This window comes from Balearica regulorum, chromosome Z, assembly GCF_011004875.1.
Source record: "Balearica regulorum gibbericeps isolate bBalReg1 chromosome Z, bBalReg1.pri, whole genome shotgun sequence".
NCBI lineage: Eukaryota > Metazoa > Chordata > Aves > Gruiformes > Gruidae > Balearica > Balearica regulorum.
In genome coordinates, this window is record NC_046220.1 from 86323773 (window position 1) to 86347549 (window position 23777).

At 47.9% G+C, this 23777-nt stretch overlaps 1 protein-coding gene across 46 annotated transcripts in view; it reads right to left on the reverse strand.

Moving 5' to 3' along the window:
- Positions 1–23777, reverse strand: part of TCF4 (transcription factor 4) — a 234418-nt gene that overhangs the window by 79660 nt on the left and 130981 nt on the right. For 25 of the 46 annotated variants that reach the window (XM_075740613.1, XM_075740612.1, XM_075740628.1 and 22 more), the window contains 2 exons: positions 13138–13267; positions 12545–12594 (listed from right to left, as the gene is read on the reverse strand). The exons of 7 other annotated variants lie outside the window; for them this stretch is intronic. In XM_075740613.1, the coding sequence (XP_075596728.1) occupies positions 12545–12594; positions 13138–13267 (180 nt within the window). Of the gene's footprint in view, positions 1–12544; positions 12595–13137; positions 13268–15460; positions 15521–23777 lie in introns of all 46 variants that reach the window. 14 more of the 46 variants (XM_075740595.1, XM_075740627.1, XM_075740601.1 and 11 more) reach the window with 2 other exon arrangements.

A 23777-nucleotide genomic window follows, 5' to 3' on the forward strand; every position in this document is an offset into this window, starting at 1 on the left:
AATGTACCTTGCATTTTAAACTCTTCCTCCAAATATCACAGGCGAGGAAAAACTGAAGTGATGGCTCACGTCAGAGGCAAAACAATTCGGGAACAGTCTCTCGAATAATACAAGTTGTACTAAAAATTCAGGCGCGGCAGCCCAAAGACCGGCAATGAAGTGGTTAACAGACATATGCTGTATAATTAGGAGATGCATTAATGATTATGAATAGTAAATGACTTGGTGCAAGGAAAAAAATCTAGTCAAAAGGGACATGCACCTATCTTACATGTTTATTAGAAACTGTATATAACTAGAGAATTCTGCTATTAAGAATCCTGCATTATTGGTGTAAATACTTCCAAGGGTACATCAAATTGTAATCTTTCATACGACATCCATCAAACCAGGCTGGAGATTTTGACAAACATTAAACACAGTAAGGAGGCAATTATGTATGCATGATTTAATCTGCAACTAATTAATATGCAAATTTATTCATATGTTAGTTACTAAATTAAAAATGCAAAGAAGCCCTTATGGTGATTCTCAAAATTTTGCACAAACAGAACATTTAAAATATAAGAAAAAACGAAGTTTTTTGGAAACCTGCGGCATACTTTAAATCTTTGGAAACCTGTTGCACGGCGATGGTTCAAAAATATTTACTTAAAAACCGGAGAATGACAAAAGGTGCGTTAAATTTATGTCAGAACGCAGTGGCAGAAAGGTTAAACGCGAATCTCCGAAAGTCTGAGGAGATGTGCACTAATTATCAAACAAACTGTATTCTAGACCGAACTCCCACAGCCTGCAAAAAAATTCCGGCTCGGCACAAACCGGTCATCTTTCTGGCGTTTCGCTCCATTCGTGGATGCGCGTGTGTTGAATCCAAGGCTGGTTTAACGCCAGCCGACCCCCCCCCGCCCCGCATCCCCGCTCCGAGGCGCTTCCATGGCCAGTGACACAACCCCCCCCAACTCTGTATTCACCTGAGTAGGTTTTATGTTGGAGAAATCTGCTGGAAAGATTGAAAATAAGAGGTGTGAGGGAACTAATTGGGTGAAGGCGGACAGAAACTGCCTGTAATTCTTTTCCAGATGCATCTTCAAAGAAAAACAAGGATGCAAACAAGAAGCAGGCGTTTAGAATATTTCCTGGCGAACTGCTACAGCTATGATTCGGAATAGTTTTTACCCCCTAGTAGGTAAGTAAAGAACAATAATTAAGTATATATTATACCATTGTTTGCAGTTTGAAGAGCTCTGGTAAGGCATATGCTTAATGTGCCAGAATTTCCTTTCCGTCGTGTTTCCAGGGAGAGCACAGTTACATTCTGAGCTCTGTACGTGGCTCCGAGACTGAGCCGGAGCCGCCAGCGTAGCAAAAAACCGAGGCGCAGGTCGAAGCACAGTAAGTACTTCCAGGCTGTTTCCTGGGCCAGTGAACTCTCACTATTTCCTTTTTTTTTTTTTTTTGTCTCCTAAAAAAAAAAAAAATTAATAATGAAAGCCATCAGCTCCGCTGCAGGCCAGTGCCAGAAGAGGATGTTGGCATCAGCTGCGCCGGCTCCCACCGCCCGGTTTGGTCCCCGGTGCCGAGGCCGTGCCGGCGGCAGCGTGCCCGGGGCCCCCCGCTCGGGCAAACCCCCCCCCCGTCCCCGGTGCTGCCCCCGGGAGCTCCGTCTGAGCCCCCCGGGGTGCCGGGTCGGAGCCGGGCGTCCCGGGAGCGCGCGGCCGCGTGGCACAGCCTTCCCGCGGGGATGGGACCCGCAGGGGACCCTCGGGGCTGGCGGGGGTCCCGGCCAGAGCGGCTTCATCGGCTGGGTGGGACTGCGATCGCTGAGCGGGGTTTGGTGTTAGAAGAACGATGAACTGTTCTTCAGGTTTCATCAAATCGGCTGCACGGGCCCGCCCTTCTTTTCTGCTTCGCTGACGCAGAGCACTTTTAGGACCAGGAAAGAGCATCCGAAGATCAAATTTACCCGATTTCAGGGGAAGAAGCCTAGACTGGAAGGGCAAACTGCAGGAAAACGGCTTTGGAAATACAAACAGGCTTGGCCGTGCATATTTAAATCTACTTTGTTGCGCCTCGATAGGTGACTCTTGATTTTTGTTTAGGCCAGAACCGAATGTAAGGCTTTTAAAAGCTTAAACGTACACATTTATGCATTCATTACACAGTGTTAAATCTAATTTGTTCTTTTTACTGTCACAGGAAGCACATGTTTAAAGCAATCTGTTTCCTCATATGAATGCTTTCCTGTCTGTTTGAAAAAAATTGCAACACACTTTACCCCAAGTAACCAAGAGGTGATCATAAATATCCCTAAATAGCATTAAACAGATATGAAAGACATTAACACTTCCAGAATGCCAAAGTAGTATTAAAAAAAATTCTAACAGATGCTCCTAGGTCAAAAAGTGAAATGTGTGTTTCCTGAAAAAACACTCTCATCAGAATCATAAATGAACTGTGAGCGGAGAAATGAGGTGTTGCAGAGCAAACGAGAGGATCTTTTTGGTTAAGGACTCTCGCGCACTATTGCCAAAGTGTGGTTGCAATAAAAGAGCCAAAATTAAAGGCGACTTTGCTGCAAACCAATATCCTTTGTACTCCACCAGGTGGCAATGACAACAAGGGAGGGCTGACGGCTCCGGACCTGCCCCGGACCGGCCCCGGATCCGGCCCTGCCCGGCCCCGCTCCGCCAAACTGGCCCGGACCCAAACGATTTAACTTTGCCTTGGCACTCTGTGGCTCGCGTTTGGCAGGGAAAAGATGTTCTCATCTGGAAAGGCAGTCAAATCGGCTGTAATATGCAAATCTAGCTTAAAATACCCACGTCACCCACGGCCCTCTCGCTCCTCGCCCTGCGCGGTGCCGGGCGACGCTGCGACGCACGAAGGCTACCGACGGAACGGCTCTTTGAAGCACCTAAAATATTCAAGTCTTTATTATTTGCTAGAAAAGCAGCAAACAAGGGAGCCTTCACGCCTTTTCTTATTTACGGCGTAGCGGTAAAACGCCCACGGCTGAGCCATCCACACCCTTAAATATTGTGGGTGGGCTCGGGGTGCGGTTCCCGTCCCCGTGACCAGCTGCGGACCCCCGGGAACCGCCCCGGGCACCTGCGCGCAGCTTTGCAGAGCCGGAGATTAAACCCCTACGCGTTACATCCGTCCGCGTTAACCACGCGGCGCCGAGGAACGCGAGCTTCTAACGTCTCGGAGCGTCGGCACGGCTGAAAGGAGCCCTCCGAGGACTGGAGACAAGGGTATTCCTGAGGTCTTTCTGGGGGTTTCCAGCGGGAGAGCGGGTTGACCGGAGCCCAGCAGAAGCTCGGTGGGGAGAGCAAGCGGGGCAGGACAGCCCGTCCCGTTCTCCTGGAGGCGCCCGCGGGGCCGAAGCTTTGGGAAGCAAAACGCAACGCGTGTTTAAGGGTGTAAAACCGCACCGGGGCCGCTGCGGCGTGCCCTCCGCTCGGGCGCTGACTTTGACCGCTTGTTTGGCCTGTCGAAAGGCGCTGTATGCCACTGAAAATAAAATAACAATAAAAAAACAACCAGCCATTGTAGGCCTCCTAGGGTTCGTGCCAAGAAACTGTCAGGGGAGCTTTGCTATGCATTTAACAACGTTAATAGTTATTGGAGCTCTTTACGCAATTTTTTTTCCATATTTTCGCTATGCTGATTTTTTTGCTCATTTACCGCTTCAGCGTAAAAGCAAAGAACAAACAAAAAAAAATACTTCGGAGCAAAAATTAACGTTCCTTTGATAAAATCCAGAGCCTCTCTTAACAAACGCACCCCAGTCAAGAGCGCGAGCGTATCGATCTTGACAGCGTCCCTTAAACTTCCACCGATAACTTCTTCACTAACGTCCTGCCCTCCCCTCCGCACACCGCATCGCTCTCCCCACCCTGACCCCACGTCCAATCCATTCTGAAATGGCAGAAAAACTTCAAAAGCAAACGAGATGAAAGAAAGAAATGCCCGGTCCCAGAAGCCATCCTTTCCTAAAAGCAGGTTGGAAAGGCCTGAGACAAGATAGGATTTCAATGCCTCTATCTTAAATGCTGAACTGTGCTAATCAGAGATCTGAAGGCGCTGCACTGCTTGTAATGAATACAATCTACAGATAATATTTAAAGAAAAGCTACGAAATCAAATTACCGCATAGAGACATTTTTTTTTTATCTTTAAATGCCTTTTCCTAACAATTATCCTCAAGTTCAAACAGAAAAATTAAGTGCTGAGCTTCACACTTGTGAAACTCCCCTTAATTCCCAAACGAAAAAAAGAATTACAAATTACATTGCTATATAAAGAAAATGATTGAAGGCTGGACATGAAATCGCCATTCATTTTTACATTTATTTCCTGAATAAAATGCATTTCCTGTAGAAGGGAGTAAAAGGGAAGCGGAGCCGCGGGGCGCAGGCAGGACCAGGGCCGCAGCAGCTCCTCCAGCTGCAGGGTCACCGCTGCAAGAAACGCGCGTCGCTGGGTTTTCTTTTGTTCTACCGGGAACCTTCCAGTACCGATGGCTCGGTACACGCAAATCGATCGATGAAAAGTTTAAATGAAAAATGCGTGTCAAGTTTGGCGGGGGGGGGGGGGGAAGCCATCGGGCTTAGGCAGGCGGGACGCGGTTCGTCCCCAAGAGCAAACCAACGTCCCCGCGAGCGAGGTCCGCTCCTCGGGCGCCAGCACCATCCCAACTGCGGGAGAAGAATCAACGCCGCTCCGCCTAAAAAAATCAATTTTTAAATAATTGCCTTAAAAATACTGCCGAGTAGCTGCATTTCGTCCTTTTTTGCAGGCACTTAAAAATCACCTGGACTTGGTGGCCAAAACCTTCGGTCCATGAAGACAAGTGCCTTCTGCACTACCTGCAGTACTCTGAAGAGGGAGTCTCTGCTCAAGCTAAACAAAACCCGCCCTAAGCCCACACCTCTCTTACCAGAATGGGCCGCAACTATTCAGCACTGGACTAGAATTTATTTTTTTGAGGGGGTCCAAAACAGTTAAACGCTTGCAGCGTGTGAATTTTGCGGTAAAGGTTCGACCTTTAAACAGAACGCCTAAGAATAACGCACGTCTCGGACCATCCCTTTCAAATTGCTTTTTCACGTTGGAGATAACCCTGTGCAATTCCTTAAAAACTAAAACCTAAGCCGTTTTACATCTGCCTTTTCTCTACCTTTTCATCTATTTTAAAACACCGCCACAGCATTTTGCCTGCAAAATGACTTCTTAGTCCTTCAGCTTCGGCGAGCGATCTCAGGTGCGGTTTGCAACAGACGGTCTTTTAACCCATCACCTCACCGGTGTACGGTAGATTTTACCGTTTCCTTGGTTTGACTTCATTCGCTATGTGCTAAAGCTGCACTTCCAAATCGATTGATTTACTTTAAAGCAAAAAAGCAGAGCTTTGTTATAACTGGAAAAAAAAATTTTAAAAAAGCCATGTGGAGTTTAATAAGGTTCTAATTTTAATATGGAAAACCCCCAACTCGTAATGCCGTCTGATTTACACGGCTGGCCAGAAGGGCGAGGAGGGATGCTAGCCAGGCTGCTTCCCCGGGGGCCACCGGATGAAGAGGACCTTGTCAGCCCGATAACGCGGCGAGCGCGACAGCCCCGTCTCCGGCGCGGGAGCCCCGGGCAGCGCCCGGGGAAGGGCGGCTGCTGCGTGAATTGGGCAAATTCCTCGGGGAAAACGGCTGCGAGGCCGGGGAAAGCCAAGCACCCTACTGCAAGCACGCTGCGGTGCGGTACGCAGGTCCAGCCTCTCCTCTACGGGCTCTCGGACCTCAGGAATTACACTAAAATATTGTAATAAAATCACAGTATTAGTTCCTGTTAACCCCTCCATAATCCAGCTCCTACCTCGCTCCCTCTCGCTCGACGCAAGTCGTTAGCCGGGGCCCAGTGAGCTGCCCCCAAGTTCCCCCACCCCCCCAAAACTCCACCCTGCTCCCCTATGTCCATCCAGGAAGGTCGGTTCTGGCCCAAGGAGGCTTCACCCCACGTTGCTGGTCCTCAAAGACCCCCAGACCGGGACCCATTTGGTAGCTGGAGTGCTCCGGGATGTCTCCGGTGGGTGACAAACCACAACCCACCGCTGAACCCCGGGAAGCTCTGAAGCACCCAAGAGGTCCGGTGTGGAGAAACGTCCCTGAAGATGCTCTTGGCAGCGACGACGTCGGCATCCCAGGACTGGCCCATTTTCTAGTGTGGCGGGCGGCACGGGGCAAGTCGGAGACATTGGATTTGTTTTGGAAACCTCCCATTTAAGTGGGATGTTTGAAGGGAAATTCAGACGGCTGTGTTTTTTCACTCGAGGTAGGAAGTCTGCAAAGTCTGCACGAAAAGCACAAGCAGCGCTTCCTCACCTCCCAGCAAAATTATCAAGGCTTCTCCCGTGGAAATCAGAATAAAGCTGTGGAAAAACTCCAGGTGGCATCCCAGTAGTATTTCTCTTTTCTTGATTTTTTGGAACCAAGCAGGTGTTTCCTTAGGATGTACAACTGAGTCATACACTTCCTTATCTGTCTGGCTAGCAAGGTCAGAGCCGGCGCGCTTGTAAATACACACACCAGCGCGTGCAGATAGATGTCTGCAGTCTAGGAGGGGACACCTTAAATGAAGACGAAAGGAAGAGGCTCTTGCCATTAAAACTGAGGCTCGGGAGATTTTACCTGCCGATTCATCAACAAAATCAATTAATTTTTCAGATCCCCTCTTTTAACACAACTGAGATTACATCTGACTTCTCCCACTCTTTATTCCAGCTGTAAAATCTTCCCCGCAAGAACCCTCTCAGTATCTACATTTAAAATAACGTGTGACCAACGGTCCAGGCCGCGGTTGCAATCCTGCTCCTACTGCCAGACCCGGTTCCTTCCCCCGCGAGCCCACTCGCATCTATTTGACGAAGGAAGAGCGAAGTGCGTGCCGTGGGCGGCGATGAAGCCCCTGGCAGGAGAGGGAGCTGAGCACCAAGCAGGACGTTGCCCATCTTCCCCAAGGGCACCTACAGATGCACCTTCCAAGGAGATGGTTCAACCTGGGGAGCCATCGCCAGCCGATCCCGGGGCTGGGGGATGCTCAGGGACACTCCACCTCTCCTCAAGGAGACGTGAGGAAGCAAGCGCGGGGTGGAACACCTCCACGAGGTCCCAGGAAGGGAACGCCAGGAAAGCCGCCCTCCGGGGAAGCCCGGACCCACCAAACATCGCCCTCGCTGCTGCCCCCAGGGTGGCCGGCACACGGGGTTCCGAGAACACAGCTTGGGAAACAAGAACCGCCTCGTCGCCCGCTCAGGGTTTAAGATCGGCAGGGTGCAACCTGGAGTAACTCCGCCACCAGCCTCCTGTTTTGCTAGATACGGACAGGACCTTGTACTAAAATGCGACCTCCCCCCACGCTTAAAGCACCCTACAACCAGCTCTGCGTTAGCTCTGCCGCACGGAGCTGTGGCAGCAAAACCTGCGGTGTGGGACCGTGACGTCACTCCAGACCACGCGGTTACATCGCTGAGCTCCTTCAGATGCTCCGGCAGAACCGGAGAGGCTGTTCCCACCAGGGTGCTGAACTGCGGGCGCTGCCGACACCCCCCCGCACCAGGACACGGGACAACCCCGCGGCTCACACCGCCGCCTCCGTCTCCGCACCGAGCTGCACCGGCCCGCGGAGCGCGGCATTCCGGGTCCTCCCTGGGAAGGGGCCGCGCGGTCGGGGGTTCGAGACGGGCTGAAAACTGCATTTATCGGCGCTGGGAGCCCGAACGCCCCTCCCCAGGGGGATTTCAGTTGGGGTTACAGCTCCCGAGGATCCAACAACTGCAACCAGCCACCCTTCCCCTGGAGCTACGGGAGCAGGAGGCCTTGGTGCTGTTGGAAAGGGAGAGATTGTCCACGGAGAAGGAAAAAGGAGAATGAATATACTGTGCCGTAAGGACTGCACTTGATAGCAGGTTTGCTAGATGATAACGATACCAAAAGAAAAAGCACTGGCGACGGAGGAAACGCACGGGCTGAGCAATTCATGGTATCCAGGCACGCCACTGGAAAGCTTGGCCACAAAGAGGAGCAACTCGAGACGCAGAAGGCCTGCAGATGACCTTTGCTGGGCTCACGCACCCACCTCCGTTCTCAGAGGCTTTTGGAAAAGCCCGCCTTGGCCGCGCAGGGGCTCAAAGGCAGCGTCACCACTCGGGCTCCTCTGAGGGGCTCCCGCTTCAGTCCCGGTAACCCCTCCTTCGGCCGAGGCATGCGATCCTGCTCCAAGAAAGCCAAAGCAGCGCTCGTGCCGTGCCCGCAGATGACTGACGTCGTGCGCTCTCCGCGAAGGCTTCATTTCTGAGCTTTCTTCCGGTCCTCAACATGACGCTTTGTGTTACGGGTACTACCTGTTGGAAATCACCCGGGCAGACGCCACACCCCTGCCGCAGTGCCGCTGTGGTGGACTTACTGAAGTCAGGATGATGCAAGTGCCTCAAACACGACATCTACAACCTAAGCCCTTCTCTCTTTGCTCACTTTTCCCCCCAAAGACTTCCCATTCCATACCCCATTCCTTCAGAGACGCTTCCAACCACACATACCAGCGCGGCTTGCTCGTTCCTGACTCTTACTGGCCAAGGTAAGAAAGGCAGAGAACGTCACGTCACGTGGCAAACAATGTAAAAGGTGAGATGTGATCAAACCATCGGCAGCCAAAAGACTTCAGGTTCAAGATTAAAAGACCAGCACAGCCTGAGGATGAAGTTAAGGGCGAGGAGGCGATGGTACAGAGGAGCCACCAGGATTGCACGATGCTAGGTGACAGCGGCACTCAAGGAGGGAAAACCAGTTTTAAGAGAAAAATGTCGTTTTTGCCAATATAGTCACACCCATATCTCTTCTTCAGCTGGCTCAATCCCAAATCCCCCGACCCTCACCGCAGCGCTCGAGTCCAGCAGAGCGTAAGGCGGAAAGCTCCAGTATGAAATGGTCCCAGCAGAGCCCCTTGCCCCACACAGACCATACCGAGTCCGTGAAGCCCAAGAAGTACGTACGGCTGCGTTATTTCATGGGCAGGCGCCCAGGACACGGAGAGGCCACGCGTGCCCAAGGAGCACGCAGAGTTGGGGAGACCCGGCCCCCCGCCTGCAAAGGCAGATCACGCCGGGGCGTGCAGACACGTTGAGGTTACAAAACCCCGAGTTCGGGCCAACTCCTGAGACCCCAGAGATGGGAGAAGCTCCACGCAGGACGCTGCGAGCACGCTGGGCAAAGCCGATCCCGAGACGCACCACGAAGGAGCACCCCGAGTCCCCGCGGCGGTCGGGCAGGCACCGGGGGCACGCAGGGAACGGGCTGCTCTGGGGGGTCCCAGCCACCCCCACCTCATGTCTTCCTGCAGACCAAGCTTTTGGAGCTCGACCTGTGGGCCCCAGCTCAGCTCCAGGGCTGTCTCCAGGTCCTAACTGCTGTGATGAGCTGCGGCTGAGACCGGGGCACACCTTAACAGTCTCGCCTTCCCGAATGCAGTTCAAATCTCTTCGGTATTTTTTTAAACCCTGATTGTTTCCATAGTTTAATTTACTCTGTTTTCCAAACTCGTAGCCATTTCTTATAATAAAGGGGAGCTGATACAACATATTTATTACCGTTTATCATTGAAATTTTTATAAGACTACTTATGAATTAATCAACAATAACTGCTTTCACAACCGCTGCTGCATTAATCTCCATATCCACAGCATAAATCACATTGAGAACAAGTTAATATACATATTTTAAGAGAGATACAGCAATATTTCCACCCTATCGACTAAGTATATTATAATCTAGTTAGTCAATTTATAAATGCATATACTTCACTCAGCATTATAAATCCTGGCAGTTCAGTGTGACACAATCTATAACCTAAATATAATCTGACCTTTTCTGAGATATTTGTTCTGTTTGAGACACCTAGGTGCTCTTTCTAAAGCGGTATTATTTCAAATGAAATGTACGAGTCGTGATATATGAAGACAACAAGACCCGAATACCTATCTGCGTACGCTCGTAAAAAAGGCTGTGTTTCCTTCAGAACCGTAACGTTCTTGTGTTCACATTACTGGACTTGTATTTTAATTTACTTATTCTTGGAAACCAGAGCTATGGGTGATAAAAATATTGAGGAATACCTTTTTTATATTTTCTTTCCTAATAAATTGTACAGCTCATTTAACATAATTTAAAGTGCATGTTCTATTTTGAGGTAATTTCACTTGAAAATAAAAATACTGTTAAGATAGTTGAGAGTATTGAGCTGTGGAAGCATTTCCGTTCAGTACGACGACTGTATTCACAAAAAACTAAAGGAAGCCCACATTTGAGACTAATCTGCCACAAACATAAACTGCATGTCATCCTTTCGAAGCAAGAAGCAATCCATAAAAAAACTTTTGCGGCAGTTTGAAATCCCTGCACGTCGACACTTCCAACAGCAACGCCGCCACTCCTCCCCACGCAGCGAGTTGTACCAAAAGTGTCTCGTACGACGCGGATACAGAAATATCCCTGTAAATGGCCTGAGATGGTCACCTCTCTCCAGAGCAGCATTTTATATCATAAAAAGTGCAGGTTTGGGGTGGTTTGGGGTTTTTTTTCCCCTGGAAATGACACCCACACCCACCCACCCCCCCCAGCAGAGCTCCTGAGCTGGCACAAATCACTGCTGTGCTCGGTGCCAGAGCACGCGGAACAGGGCACTGCATCCCTCCCGGTATTCCGTCCTTCCCTGCATCCCTCCTGCCCGGCTCCTCGGCGGTACCCCCGCTACGTAGCTCGCCTCCAGCCATGAGGAGCTGGGAGGGATATATCACGTGAAGTCCTCAGAAAAAAAAACCAAACCCAAAACGATTAGAAGCTAAAGTTTCCTCTAAATTAAATTCACCTCGAACTTCAAGCATAACAGCGCTCCTAAAAACCTTTGGGGAGGATATTAGCTATTGCTGCGAAGGAGTCCCATAAAATCCAAAACCAAAAAAGCACATACTGCAATAAATTTAAAAGACACGTGTGGGAACTTATTTTTAATTTAAAAAAAAAAAAAAATAGTATTATTACTTTACTGGCAACTTTGAGAATTTCCATATTTCAACAAGTTACAAAAAAGATTTATGTTTGTATTTGTTTAACATTATAAAGATTACAGTAATCCGTGCGATTAAATTAGGATGTTCGTACGTCTTTTTCTCTTTCAGATTAAAATCTTATTCTTTCTAAAGTGACCAGTAATGAAACTACTGTTTAGCACTGTCACTACAATAACCGAAGCTTTCAAAGTACGCTGCTTCGCAAACTGCAAATTTACTTGGATTTATGGTAAAAACATAAACGCCATCAGAGATTAACGTGCCAATTTGTTATCTATTCCGCAAGATTGATTGCCACTCGGCTCCTCCTAATAACCAGATTTAGAGATAAAACAAATAGAGCTATCAGGTATGAAAAGGAAGCTCTCCCCTCTTGAGTGGCTTCTTTTCTCTCTGCAGATATTGATGTGAAAATACGTATTATGTCATTTTAAAAGTAACGGAGGAGACAAAATTAGAATAAAACCGCTAGAATAAAATGCACCCTTTAGCCATACTACTCTTTATGCCGTAATTACTGAAATGTCATATTTAAATGTCTTTTAAATCCACTTTTTTTTTTTTTATATATATATCTTCTAAGGGATTTAAAAGTCAATGCTCTCAGAAGATGTAATGCACCTTGGCACAGCTTTTTCAGGAAAAAACCCACCAAGATTCTACACCACGCTGAAAAAAACCCCAAAACTAACGGAATAATTATTTGGATCACGAAAGCAAAGCACTTCACCAAACCAAACCCACCAACTTCCGACTGCACGACGCAGAGCTTTCACGATACCCGCTGAAAAACGCGATGCCGGATGGTAGCTGTAACCCTCCTTCCGAGGAGCTAGCAGGGATATTCTTTCAAATATTAGGGAAACCCCACGGTAATTACCAGCTCCGTCGTTATCGCTGGTACAACCCACAACGCCTCTGGCAGCAGCTGGATGCCAGCGGTTGACACCTGGTGTCACCACCCCCAGCCACCTCCCGCCGCAGGTACCACTGCTCAGAGACGTCCCGTGAAAACGAAGACGTTCACCCCCCCGTCCCGGGCTGAGACCCGCGGAAACGTCTCAGAAATCCTCTCCGCGCCTCTCTCTGAACGTGCAAATCCATAAACCAGCAGCAGCCCGACAAAGCAGCTAACCGGCACGCGGAAGGGACGCTCGCCCCGCGCAGGTACGCGCCGCCCGCGCCAGCTCTTTAGCGGCCGCCGCTGAAAATCCCCGCGAGCAGCGAACGCTCGGCCCCGCCGTGCAATTAATCACTTCCAAGTCGGGACAAGCGATGAGATTCGGTTTGAACTTTCCTTACCTTGGCCTCGGGATTTAGCGCCGAGCGCTCGGCGAGCCCGGGAGCGGGCTCAGTTTCTATCCGCCTGCAACCGAACAAAGCCCCACGCGATCGCAAGCGAGCGAGCAGACGAGCGGTACTTACTGAAGATGGCAAACCTGGAGGAACTTTTCGAACTTTCTTTGTTTGTACTTCTGAAAAAAGACAAAACGGTGTCTTCATAAGACAGGCTTTTGTTGGTTGGGGTGGGTTTTTTTGTTTGTTTTGTTTTTTTTTCTTTTTTTTTCTTTTTGCAGCGAGATTTTCTACAGCCCCAGCTGCTAATCGCCCTGCCCGCCGTCTCACGCCAGGCTTGCGGCAGTTTTGGTAACCCCGAGTGGATGCCACTGCTCTTAAGTCTGACAGTTAAAATGCTGGAAAATGGTTCATATTTTGAACTCGAGTGTCAGGGCCTTTGTTTTCGCCTTCCAGGGATTTGCTTTGAAAAAAAGCGATTTTTGAAGGCTCCTTGCACGCTCGACAAAGAGGACAGCGAGGAGCAATCAGCCACCGCTAACTAAACCCCTCCGAGAGTCCCTGGCGGCGTACGCGTACGCTCGGCCACTTATTGTCTTTATTTCAAAGTATTGCTAAACAGTTCGGAACCCCCGATTATTTGTTGAAATGGCAAAAAAAAAAAAAAGAAAAAAAAGAAAAAAGAAAAAAAAAAAAAAGAGGTTGAAGACAAAGTCACTCACCCATAGAGGTGCTGTGGAGAGGCCTCCGCCGGGGGTTATTGCTAGAATACTGATAGTACTGGGAGCCAGGCTTAGTGGGGGAGAGCGCTCCTGGGTTGCCAATATCCATGTCACCTCCAAGGAGACTTTGCTAAAAGATTAAAAATATATACGTGTGTGCGCGTGCATGTTAAATCCGACTTTCCTCATCATTAGCTATTTCTCGGTCCTAAAAATAACACGGCAAAGCAACCATCACAAGCAACCGAAACGCGGAAAACGAGAACCTGCCAAAATTTTAAAGGAGACATTACAAAAAATTGCCAGTTGAGCATCTTTGCCTCAACTAGGAAAACACAAAGTAATTAATTTAAAACACGATTATTTACATTTAAAGGAGACTTATTGCCTACTTATTCAAATGCAATCAGTGTTTTAAAAACTTTTGGAGCTCTGTTAATATATTTGAAGGTAATTTAGTTCCTTCGCCGCAAACAAGATAGTTAAGTGCACGGATTGAACAATAATAAAACTTAACCGGGGAAAAAAAAAGAAAAAAAAAAATCCTGCTGTTGATAGAGCGGTTGGTTCAGTGTGCATGAAACAGCTTCATTGTCCGTCCCCGTGCGAGGAAAAATTCGTATCTGTGAATGAAATATATCAGCTTTTGCAATATAAAAATCTGCACAGCAGGCTGTACATGCGATGCGATCAAAACGTGAAAATAAAATTCTGCATTATTACTGTTTTTTGCAACGCTATCAGAAAATAAAAAGGCACCTCAGAAAACCAAAAACAATTAACGCTATTGTACAGCAGCAGCGGTAGCAGCAGCAAAGGACTTTCAATATATCCATTTTCTGCCTGCACCCTTAACTAACAAGATGCATCCTAGTAAACGCAACATTTGCTCAGCTACGGAAGGACTGTGGTTCCCACGAAAGAGCAGAAAACATTATCTGACCCACGCTGCAAGGAAAAAATTGTAAATCTTGAAGAGACTATGACAGAAGAACAATTTCCTGAGTAATGCTCTATTTGCTATAAACTACGTCGAAACTTACCCATAATATATAAATCCCCTGATTATACTCTGCATTGAACACATTGTTCTTTTAATTATTCTGATACGCAATAAAACAGGTGTAGATACTACCATTTATATTAAGAACAAATTTACCATTTAATAAAGAAATTTTAAAATTAAGTACCAAAAATCTAACTTTATCGTTACTTGTAATCAACTTTTACTGACTGAACTAATTACTGTACTTGATAAAGTACAGAATGTGTTTTCCCTAATCTAAATTCTAATCACCATGTCACTCACAACAGACTTAGTAATGCTTCACTAACACACTATTCACATGCAAAATACTCTAAATAGGCCAATTATGACTCTGCCCCTGTTCCCTGGTTAACCCGCTGAGAACTGAAAAATTTCACAAGGCAGTCACCAACTAAAACAAAGGCTCCTTGTTTTAAATTAAGACAGTCTTTTTGATTCCTAAATAGCTCAACAAAGTGGCATGTCTTCTGCTGAAAGCAGTTGGTCAAATATGACCCATGAGCTGGAAAATCAGAAATTAAAACATCCTTACTCCTTGACTATACTTCTAAAAACATGTAAAGATAACTTTTGATTCTAGAAAACTATATTCCTCTTTTTTTCCCAGCGAGGCTAAACGAGAATCGCTGACGAGGGATGGACAAACGGGCTCTGACCGATCGGGGCTGAAACCCTCTCCGGGCACGGAGCCCGGCATCTGCCTTTACAGACCTCGTGGAGACGGAAAGATCGAAAAACGCCAGTCGGAAGGTGCTTTTTGCTAATATCTTTACCTTCAGCTAACGCCTAATATACACCTGCAATGACTACGCTCCTTTTAATAAACAACACCTGTGCCGGCAAAAATGGTTGCAAGCCTATTGCATAACGGCAGCGAGAGAGATGCAAAAAGGCTCGGGAAAAAGGGGTTATCGTTTCCTTGTGAATATCCTCGGAAAAAATAAACGTCATTTTATTGAATGTCTTGGAGCATTTCAGAAGGAAACGGCGCTAACCGCAGAAATTCTCTTCAGTCATATATTTTTATCACGTATACGTTTTAACATAAAGACAGACCTGCTAAATCTGTGCATGGTTTATCCATATGTCGGGTAGTCTGAAAGACTTAGAGCCATCAGCTGTATAAATTCCTATACCCAGCCTACTAGATTTCATTCGACTTAAAAAAAACCCCCACAAAACCCCAACAAAACCAAAACACGTATATAAGACAGCGTTTGCAAACTAGTTTAGATTAAACAAGATTCACTTTAGGAGCATAAAACACACACATACCCTATGTTGTTTTTGTTTTTTCATCCAAACATTTTTCTCTATAAAAAGATGCAGGGGTTTCTACAGGAAACAAAACAAAACAAAACAAAACAAAAAATCTCAAATTTGTATTATCATAGGAGAAGGGAACACACGCCCCGGCCTGAAGGGCTCGCACGCCTTTCGTCCAGCACTCCTCTTCGCCCCCGGCTGCCCTTCCCAGCCACCGCTGCCTCCTCCTGACCTAACAGGTAGGAGCCCGAGCCGGAGCCTTGAGCCGGAGCCGGAGCCGGCCGTGTTGGGCATCGCCGTCCCACCCAGGAGAGCAGCCAGGAGCCGGCGGCTCCGGAGCCCCGGCCGTCCTGCGGAGGCTCCCACCCAGGAGCCGGGACACGCGCCCACCCGGACCGGGGCCTTGCGTGCACGGCACGCTCCTAATTAACGCTACGTATCTCGCTATCAACAAATTCAATCCATGCGCTGCGCTATCAACAGCGTTTCCTACGACAAAGATTAATTCTTTTTTTTTTTAGAACGCCTCTCCGAAATTTTCGCCTCAACTGTCACAGGCTCGTTTCTTCACTCTCTTAAAAGGGAAAAAAAAAAAAATCAGAAAGAATTAAGGCGAAGCGGAGCAAAGCCCCCTCCTTTGTCTGCTACGGGACGGAGGCGTTCCGCCCAGGTAAAAACGAGGTGGGTTTGTGCGTTAAGGGCACCTCACCCGGCACTCCGGGCAGGAAAACCACGATAAAAATATATATGTACTTATTCCGAGATGCTTGTAAAAGGAACAATAGGCATTTATTACTGTTCAGCCTACGTGTCACACTGCTAATGGCCTGCAACAAAGAGAGAGAGAAAACGTTTACAAACCACCACGCCATCGATTAGGCAGCCTTCGGAGCTCGCGTCCGCTCCAAATTGGATCTCAGAAACGCGATGAATTATTAGGCATCAAACTTCATATTTACCACTAAGAAATGACGAGCTTAAAAACCGAGCGTTACATTTGTCAAGCTCCTCTCCAGCCTTTAGCTAGGGGTTTACCGGGAAGAGCCGGCGCGGACAGCGGAAGCGGGGTGGGCTTTGGGCGCAAGACGGTGCAAATCCTTCGGCTCATCCGTCGCAATCCGGCAGGCGCGTCCTTGCGTTACAGCGCTCACAGAGCCGCGCAGTTTGCACTTTTATTTCTTTCGTAAGAACCAAAGCTAATAATCTACGCAATTTGCCAGTCGAATGTTTAGAGTTTGAGTGAAAAAACAATCAGAGAAGGATAAAAAAAAAAAAAAAAGGCGCAACGTAGTCAAATCCGTTTTCACATTGAGCCACGCAGCTGTATTTTTTTTTATCGATTGCGATGTTTTTGCTTTTTCTCCTTGTTCCACACAATCCTGTCTTCTTTCTAGCAAAAATAAGTCACCGACTAGTGAATCTTGCCTCCGAAATTTGAATAACTAGACAAAGAATTAAAGCTGGGTAGGGAGAAAATCTGCACGTACTACGACAAAGTAATATCCATATGGATGTGATATTACCCCTCCTGGAAAAAAACAAAAACCAAAAAACCCCCAAAACAAATGTTGTTTCCATCGCAAACCTGAAGTTTGTTTGCTTTTCAAATGAAAATCATGTGCGTTTCACTTAAATATTTGTTTCAGACCTAAGGGGTAGGAAACACATTTACAAAAAGATCCATTTATTTTTCCTTTATTGCAAAAACAGGTGAGATGAGAGGATGGCGGAGCGCTGCGTTTTACTAACAGAATGTTAATTCAGATTAAAGGCAAACAGCCTTGAAGCCCGTAATCCAAAAGCCTCTGAAAACACTGAAAAATACCTCAGAAACGGCTTTTTTTTTTTCCTGACAACCTGGATTTTTTTTTTTTTGAATTTTTTTTTTGGACATCTTTGCGCTATGCCGTGATCCGGTATCAAACACAACATCACGGGGATGGTGCAGGCAAGAGAAAACCGGGCTCAGATGAAAACAGATTAAGCTCCTTTCCTGAACGATTGCCAAATGCTTGCGGGTCGCGCTCACGTTCCGAGTCGTCCTGCGCTCACAGCTGCAGGCCCGCGCGTCGCTCCCAACCCGCGTGATGTATAGCGACTGCAGGACATATGTTCCCCTTGCCGAACGGCCTTGGCGAAGCATCGCGCGGGCACGATCGGAGGAGAAGCGCCGCGTCGCCGGTTTCTCCCAGCCCTCTCTCACCCGGGGTAGGATGGGAAGGTTTGTCCCCGGGGCGGGTGAGGGTGAGGAGCGGGGATGAAGGCGTCGCCGAGCGGGGACGGGCGGCTGGAGGTGCCGAGGGTGCCGGGGTACCCCTCCAGAAAGCGCCGCGGGGCTCTCGGCAAGCCCATTCCCGCCATCGCGCGCCCCGGAGATGCTGCGGGCGGACCCGGGAGCCGCATCGGCACGGGCGCGCAACCGTATTTTGTACAACTTTATCAAGTGTGTCATTTTAAAAGCAATAAATTTCACGTGCGTGATGAGAACTCACGCGCTTTATCTGAAAACCAAAGAGCCCTGCTCTTTTTCACGATGTCGCCCCGTTTCTCCAATTAAACCTCTCTATGCTTTGAAAGATCAAAGCTCGTTTGCTTGTTTTATTCCCGTTTAGGCCTTCCTGGCTCTCCCTGCGAGCACCACGGCTCTGCATTGTTCCCTCTGCTCCGGCACCGACGTCTCCGTGGGCCGGGAAAGTCGGTCGGGGGGCTGCGGTCCCGTGGTCCCCAGCCGCCCCGCGGAGCCCCGAGCAGCCCCGAGCTCCCGCTCTGCTGGGGCACCCACCCCAACTCTGCAATTTGGGTGTTTTTCTAGGAAAAAAAAAAAAAAAAAAAAGAGCAGAAAGGAAGGCGCACCGTGACCTCCCTCAACGCTAAAAACTGAACGTGTGCCGCGCGTGTAGCCAGGAGAGCCGTTCGCGATGCTGGAGCTCACCGACGTTCTCCTGCCGGATACCCGCTCTTCGACCATCTCCATTCGACTCTTCACCCTCTATCCTGCTGCAAATTCACAAACAAAGCAACTTCAATTTGTGGAAATCACATCTAATTTCTGTTGCAACAGATGAAGAGGAGGTAATTTTTTTTCAGATTTTTTTTTTTTTTTTATTAAATGCACCACATTTCTAACTGCAACTGTCCTGTTTTCCGCTCCTTGGGTAAAATCGCAGGATACAGGATTATATCTCATCATTCAGATTTCAGCTGCTCGTACACGCTCTATCCTCGGTTTATGAATTTTCACTTAAGTCAAGTTAACTAAGTCATGCCGCATACACAGCTGAATCATTTCTTGGTTATTTCCTTCTGTGATTTCAATCCTCTGTTTTTAATCAAATTATGAAACTAAATTTCCACTTATCATGTGACTATCAGGGCATCTGTTCATAATCTGTCCAATTCCTACAAATACTCCTTTCTTTGGCTTTTGGAAATTTGGCAGCTCCCTTTAAAATCTTCTGTGTCGTTTACGTCCAGTATTTCTCTCTAATGCCAAGTGTAAATTGCAAGCCATTGATGGCAAACACGGAGAAACAATTTCCCTGGGTTTTGCTGAGTGTGTTTTCAAGCTAAGGTACTGTTTTCCTTTTTGACTTAACCAGCCATAATTCTTAAAAATATTTGCAAAAAAATTCTGACTTTTAGAGAACAAAGGAACTTCTCTCACAGAGATTTAATTTTTCGCAGAGGGTTTGGTTTTTTTTTCCCCAAGAACACTCACGTACGTATGAAGCAAGAGAAATTTTAACATGTTGATTTTATTTTCTCTATCTGATGGCAAATAACCTTTTGTTTCATTTCTTCTGCCTTCTAGGGCAGCACCTTCGGATAGCTGTGCACAGTGTTCAGCAGTTTTCTTCTGACTTTGACCTTTTCCATTAAAAAAATGCTTGCAGGTATTATCAAATAATTTTTCATGTTCAACCAACCCTTGTGCATTAATGTCATCAGTATTAGTTCTCTAGCTTGGGTTTTGGTTTTTTTTTTGTAATTTTTTCAGTATCTCTTCCTCTGCATAATTTAAAATTGCTCTTTAAGTTTAAACCTTTCTGGAGCAATTTTTTCCCAGTTGTGCTTTTTGAGCGCTGAATATAATATCAGCACAACAACAGCAACTTTCAAAGTTCATTTCTTGGTTTCAGCAGCATTTCACGGACCCGGAACGCTCCTGACGTCGGCTGAGGTTCAACCACCTCCGGCCAGCGAGGATTTCGACTTTATTCCCGTGCTCACTTTCCTCCTCTAGTTCGGGTGAGCAGGAGCAAATAAATCATTTGTGACTTCTTACCTAATTTTTGCCACATTTACTCTTGGTGTTTGCTTGCCTCTTCCCGTCCCTCCATCCACCATTCGGCATGATGACTCAGATTATTACACTGCTGCTTGATTATCACTAAAGGTTAGTTACTTGTTTGCATTAACGATCCCCATCTTTCACATTTACGGCGAACGATTTCACCACCCGTTGCAGTCTTCGCTGTTTTTCTGAAGCTTTAGTATCATGAAAATATTGCGTTTCCTAGTAGAGGGGGAAAATGGATTAAAAGCGCCTCAACTGAACAAGTACAAGGCACAAAAATTCCAGAGGGAAGAAGGGAATGTCTCCTCCGCTAAGGAGTTTTTTAAAATAGGGTCTTTGCTCAACTGATGATTTGCTGCCGTAGGGTTTCGGAGCTGGAAACACCTCCTGTAGTACAGTTCAAATGCACCATCCACCTGACTTTTCCGGCGGCTAACAGCCCGACAACTCCGCCAGCCCCAGGCCGGGACCCTCCGCACCCAGCCCAGCGCCGCCGCTCCCCGCTCCCTCCCCAGCCGAGCTCCATCCGCGGAGGAGGCGGCGACAAGGACGTCCTCTCTGCTTTGTTATTAATCTCGCAGAACAGAGTTTTCATTTACACGCTGAAATTGAGCCGGATGATTATAGTGTTTAAAAACACACGCTTAAATACAGGTAATACTCAGATAAAAATGTCCCGGTGGGTAACAAACACAAAAAGAGGAAAGTCCTCGTGGGGAAAGGGGAAGGTGCCATCGTCTTCACCCTCAAAGAGCCTCAAATACCCCGTAAATCCTAACGAAGCTGCTGGTTTCTGACTGCCCAGAAAGGCTGGCACCTGGTGAGGGTGGCGGGGCAAGACGGGACTGAGCGATCCAAGGCACTTTGGTCAAGGCCCAAGTGGTTTACGCGTACGAAATTTTGCTAACTCTGCCCAGGAAAAGAGTTGGGTTCGGGTTTTAGTCGGTTTTTGCAACGTCCCGATACTGCACATGGCCGAGGCGCAACGCGATGCCAGCTCCAACATTCGTCACGGCCGGAGCTGCTCCGCGTGGCTCCCGGCGAGGCTCATCCCGTGCTCCAGCCGCTGCGTCCTGCTCCGGGACGGCCCCAGGCACCGGGGGTCTGCGCTGAACGCCCACTTCAGCACCTACAGCCCCTCTCTGCGAGGGGAAAGAACGCCAATTGTTGTGGGCCCCCCCACCCCCCCGATTCGTAAGAGCGCCGTGTCGGAAAGGAACGGCACGGAGCCGAGACGGTGAACCACAGGGCCCTGCGGAACAGCCCGTTACCGGGAAAATTCACCCCAGAATCATCTGCAGGCCGTCGAACGTCGTGAAAATCCAGTGCCTCGGACCTCGACAGCGCTCCCACGTCTTTGCGTACCGGAATACTGCGCGATAACATTTAAAAGACTTTGTGATCGAGAAAACGAAGCAAGCTCAGAGCAACTGTAGTTATTCCGTTATTCGCACAGAAGCGAGGAGCCGGTTTGGCTTACCGTGAATATTATCTGAAGCACGCTGGGGGAGTCATTTTCCAGGAGAGAAGATTTGGTACGGAATTAAACAGCCCTCAGTTTAGCCCAGGATAAATCCTCTGAAGTCACCAGGGGCCTCCTGGGTGTTAACGAGGGAAGAATTTGGCCCATGGACACCATGGATTTGCGGGGCTTGCTGAGTATAGCGAAGCGTTGGCTGCGGTGTTTTTACAGAGCTCCACGGTGCCGCTAGAAAACGGGCTTGCCGCGTCGTCAGAGTTCAGCTCGTCTACGCCATCTTTCCAGTTTATCACAAAATCCCTCCATACCTATTCCACTCAAAAATGCAAGCTAAAGAAGATGCTTCAGGTACAAAAAAGTGCACGGTAACAGAATACTGGGTTATGGTAAAAAAAGGGGCACCATAAAAATTATCATTTATGTAAGGTTGAATAATAATCGGATAAACCCGGTATTTGTTGGCATGTACATATATATGTATATAGGAACTGCTCGCTAAATTATGAAACACAGGTCCTGGTATCCCTGTTTTTACAGTACCTCCCAGCACACCAGTATCTGTATTTCTACGCAACGCTGAAGTTCAGAACATCTAGAAGTGCCCACTTTTTCCAACATCTCCGCTCCTGTACCATCTGGTAGGTATCAGCATTGCGGTCACTTCGGGGGGGGGGCAGACGGCTAGGAGACAGTGAGAATTAATGACGTGCAGAAATGAACGCTGCGCAGACGACGACATTCTTGCACTATTTTTCCCTGAGAAAAATACCAAAGACTCGCTGGCAAGGGCTGCTTCGTCGGGCTCTGCTTTTTTTCAGTTCAAGTAAGCACTTCAACATGATTCAGTAAGGATGTCCTACCGCTACTCGCTTCAAAATGTTCCTCTCTGGCAAATTATGACAAACCCTAAAAAAAGACCTGGTAACCTAACAAGTCAATTATCATCGCTCTTCCCCGTGTAAGCATTCCACTACAAACAGCTTACAACAAAAATCCTGGCTCAAGTTGTCTCAGACAGGGTAAAATATCCTGACATGCCTCAGTCTTAAAAAGGTGTTTTGTGGCTGAATTCCCATTTTTAATGATATAATTATTGTTTTCCCTTTGAATATGAGAACACAGGAAAGGCTTACAGAAGTTCAAATGCATGGGAAACAGCATTTTTCTGAAATTATGTTAGTAATATTTTTAACCAAAGAAAAGTTACCGTAAAAACATCTGAGAGACCAAAGAAACTTCCTGTCCAAAAAAATAACAAAACCCATGCTAAATACTTTCAGTGCCTCAGAGGATGTTTTGGTTTTAACTTCTTATTATTCATCAGCCCGAAAGATAAACAACGGCCTCCCTCTTTTTGATGGGGAAGCAAGATTTGGTGGGGGGGGGGCAAAAAAAAATCATTATCCTCAGCATAAAAGCCACTTGCGTGTCCTCAAACGATCTAGCATCATCCCAGGCCGACGGGTAACGCGGATCCGTGTCACGCGGGTTTGGAAAGGATGCTTCATTGGTTCAAACTCGCACGTTTACGTGAAGGAGCACGCGCCTGCTCGGGGGGAAGGAGGAGAGAAGTGAAACCTCAGGCACTCGTTGCAAAGGAAGCGGAGGGAAGAAGTGGGACTCGAAGCTAACGCCGCGCAAGAACTGGAAAGAAATCACGCTCGGGAGCCCGCGGCGGCGGCGGCACGCTGCGACCCTGCAAAGCCGAGGCGGGCGCCCACCGGAGCGGGTCGGGGAAGGGGGAACCCCTGCGCCCGGCCAGCCCCGACCCGCCGTCCGCAGCCCTTCCAGCTCCCCGAAGAAGAGCCCTCCCCGTAGGAAGCCAAAAGCTGGAGAAAGGGTGGAAATATCCCCCCTCGAATGAGACAGCAACTGCAAAAAAGCCAGGAGATCAGCAACGACCTTCCTAGGACCCAAGCAAAAGAGTTGGAACGATGCAAAGACACGACACTGGTGTACGTTGCCATCCTTTTCTTGGGAAAGGACTATTAAAAAGTTAAACTTGAGCAGCCTGAGTATCAAAATCGTGTTTCATGTTACAGGAGCCTTACGTTTTCAGTGTTACAAAGTCACATTTATTTTTTACAGAACCACGTTATGCAAATACGCCTAAAACCAACTAATGACACTCGTGGTATTTAAAATAGGAACTTGCTTTTTTCTCCTCTGCTTTAAATTCCTCTCTGCTACTCACAATCTTTTTCCACCCAGCTAAAGTACACGCTCTTCAATGGAAACCGGTGTGTTTCAGCACAGCACATAGCTGAGGCTGAAGAAAGCGCAAAGGCGTATTCATTTCAGGTGAAGGCTGCGAAGTTTAGGTCACCTTGCGCTTTAGACAGGACAAAAAATGAGACTCGCCCTACAACAACAACAAAATCGGCAAATTCAGCTGCTATGAGAAATTGGAAGGGGGAGGGAAAAAAAAAAAAAAAAGGCATTTTTTTATGCTGACACAGGTAAAAACTTAACGAGCTGGTACTTCAGCGCGTCGGAGCGGAGCGTGCCACCCCAGCGCGCTCCCCGTGCCGCAGACTGCCTCCCGGTCA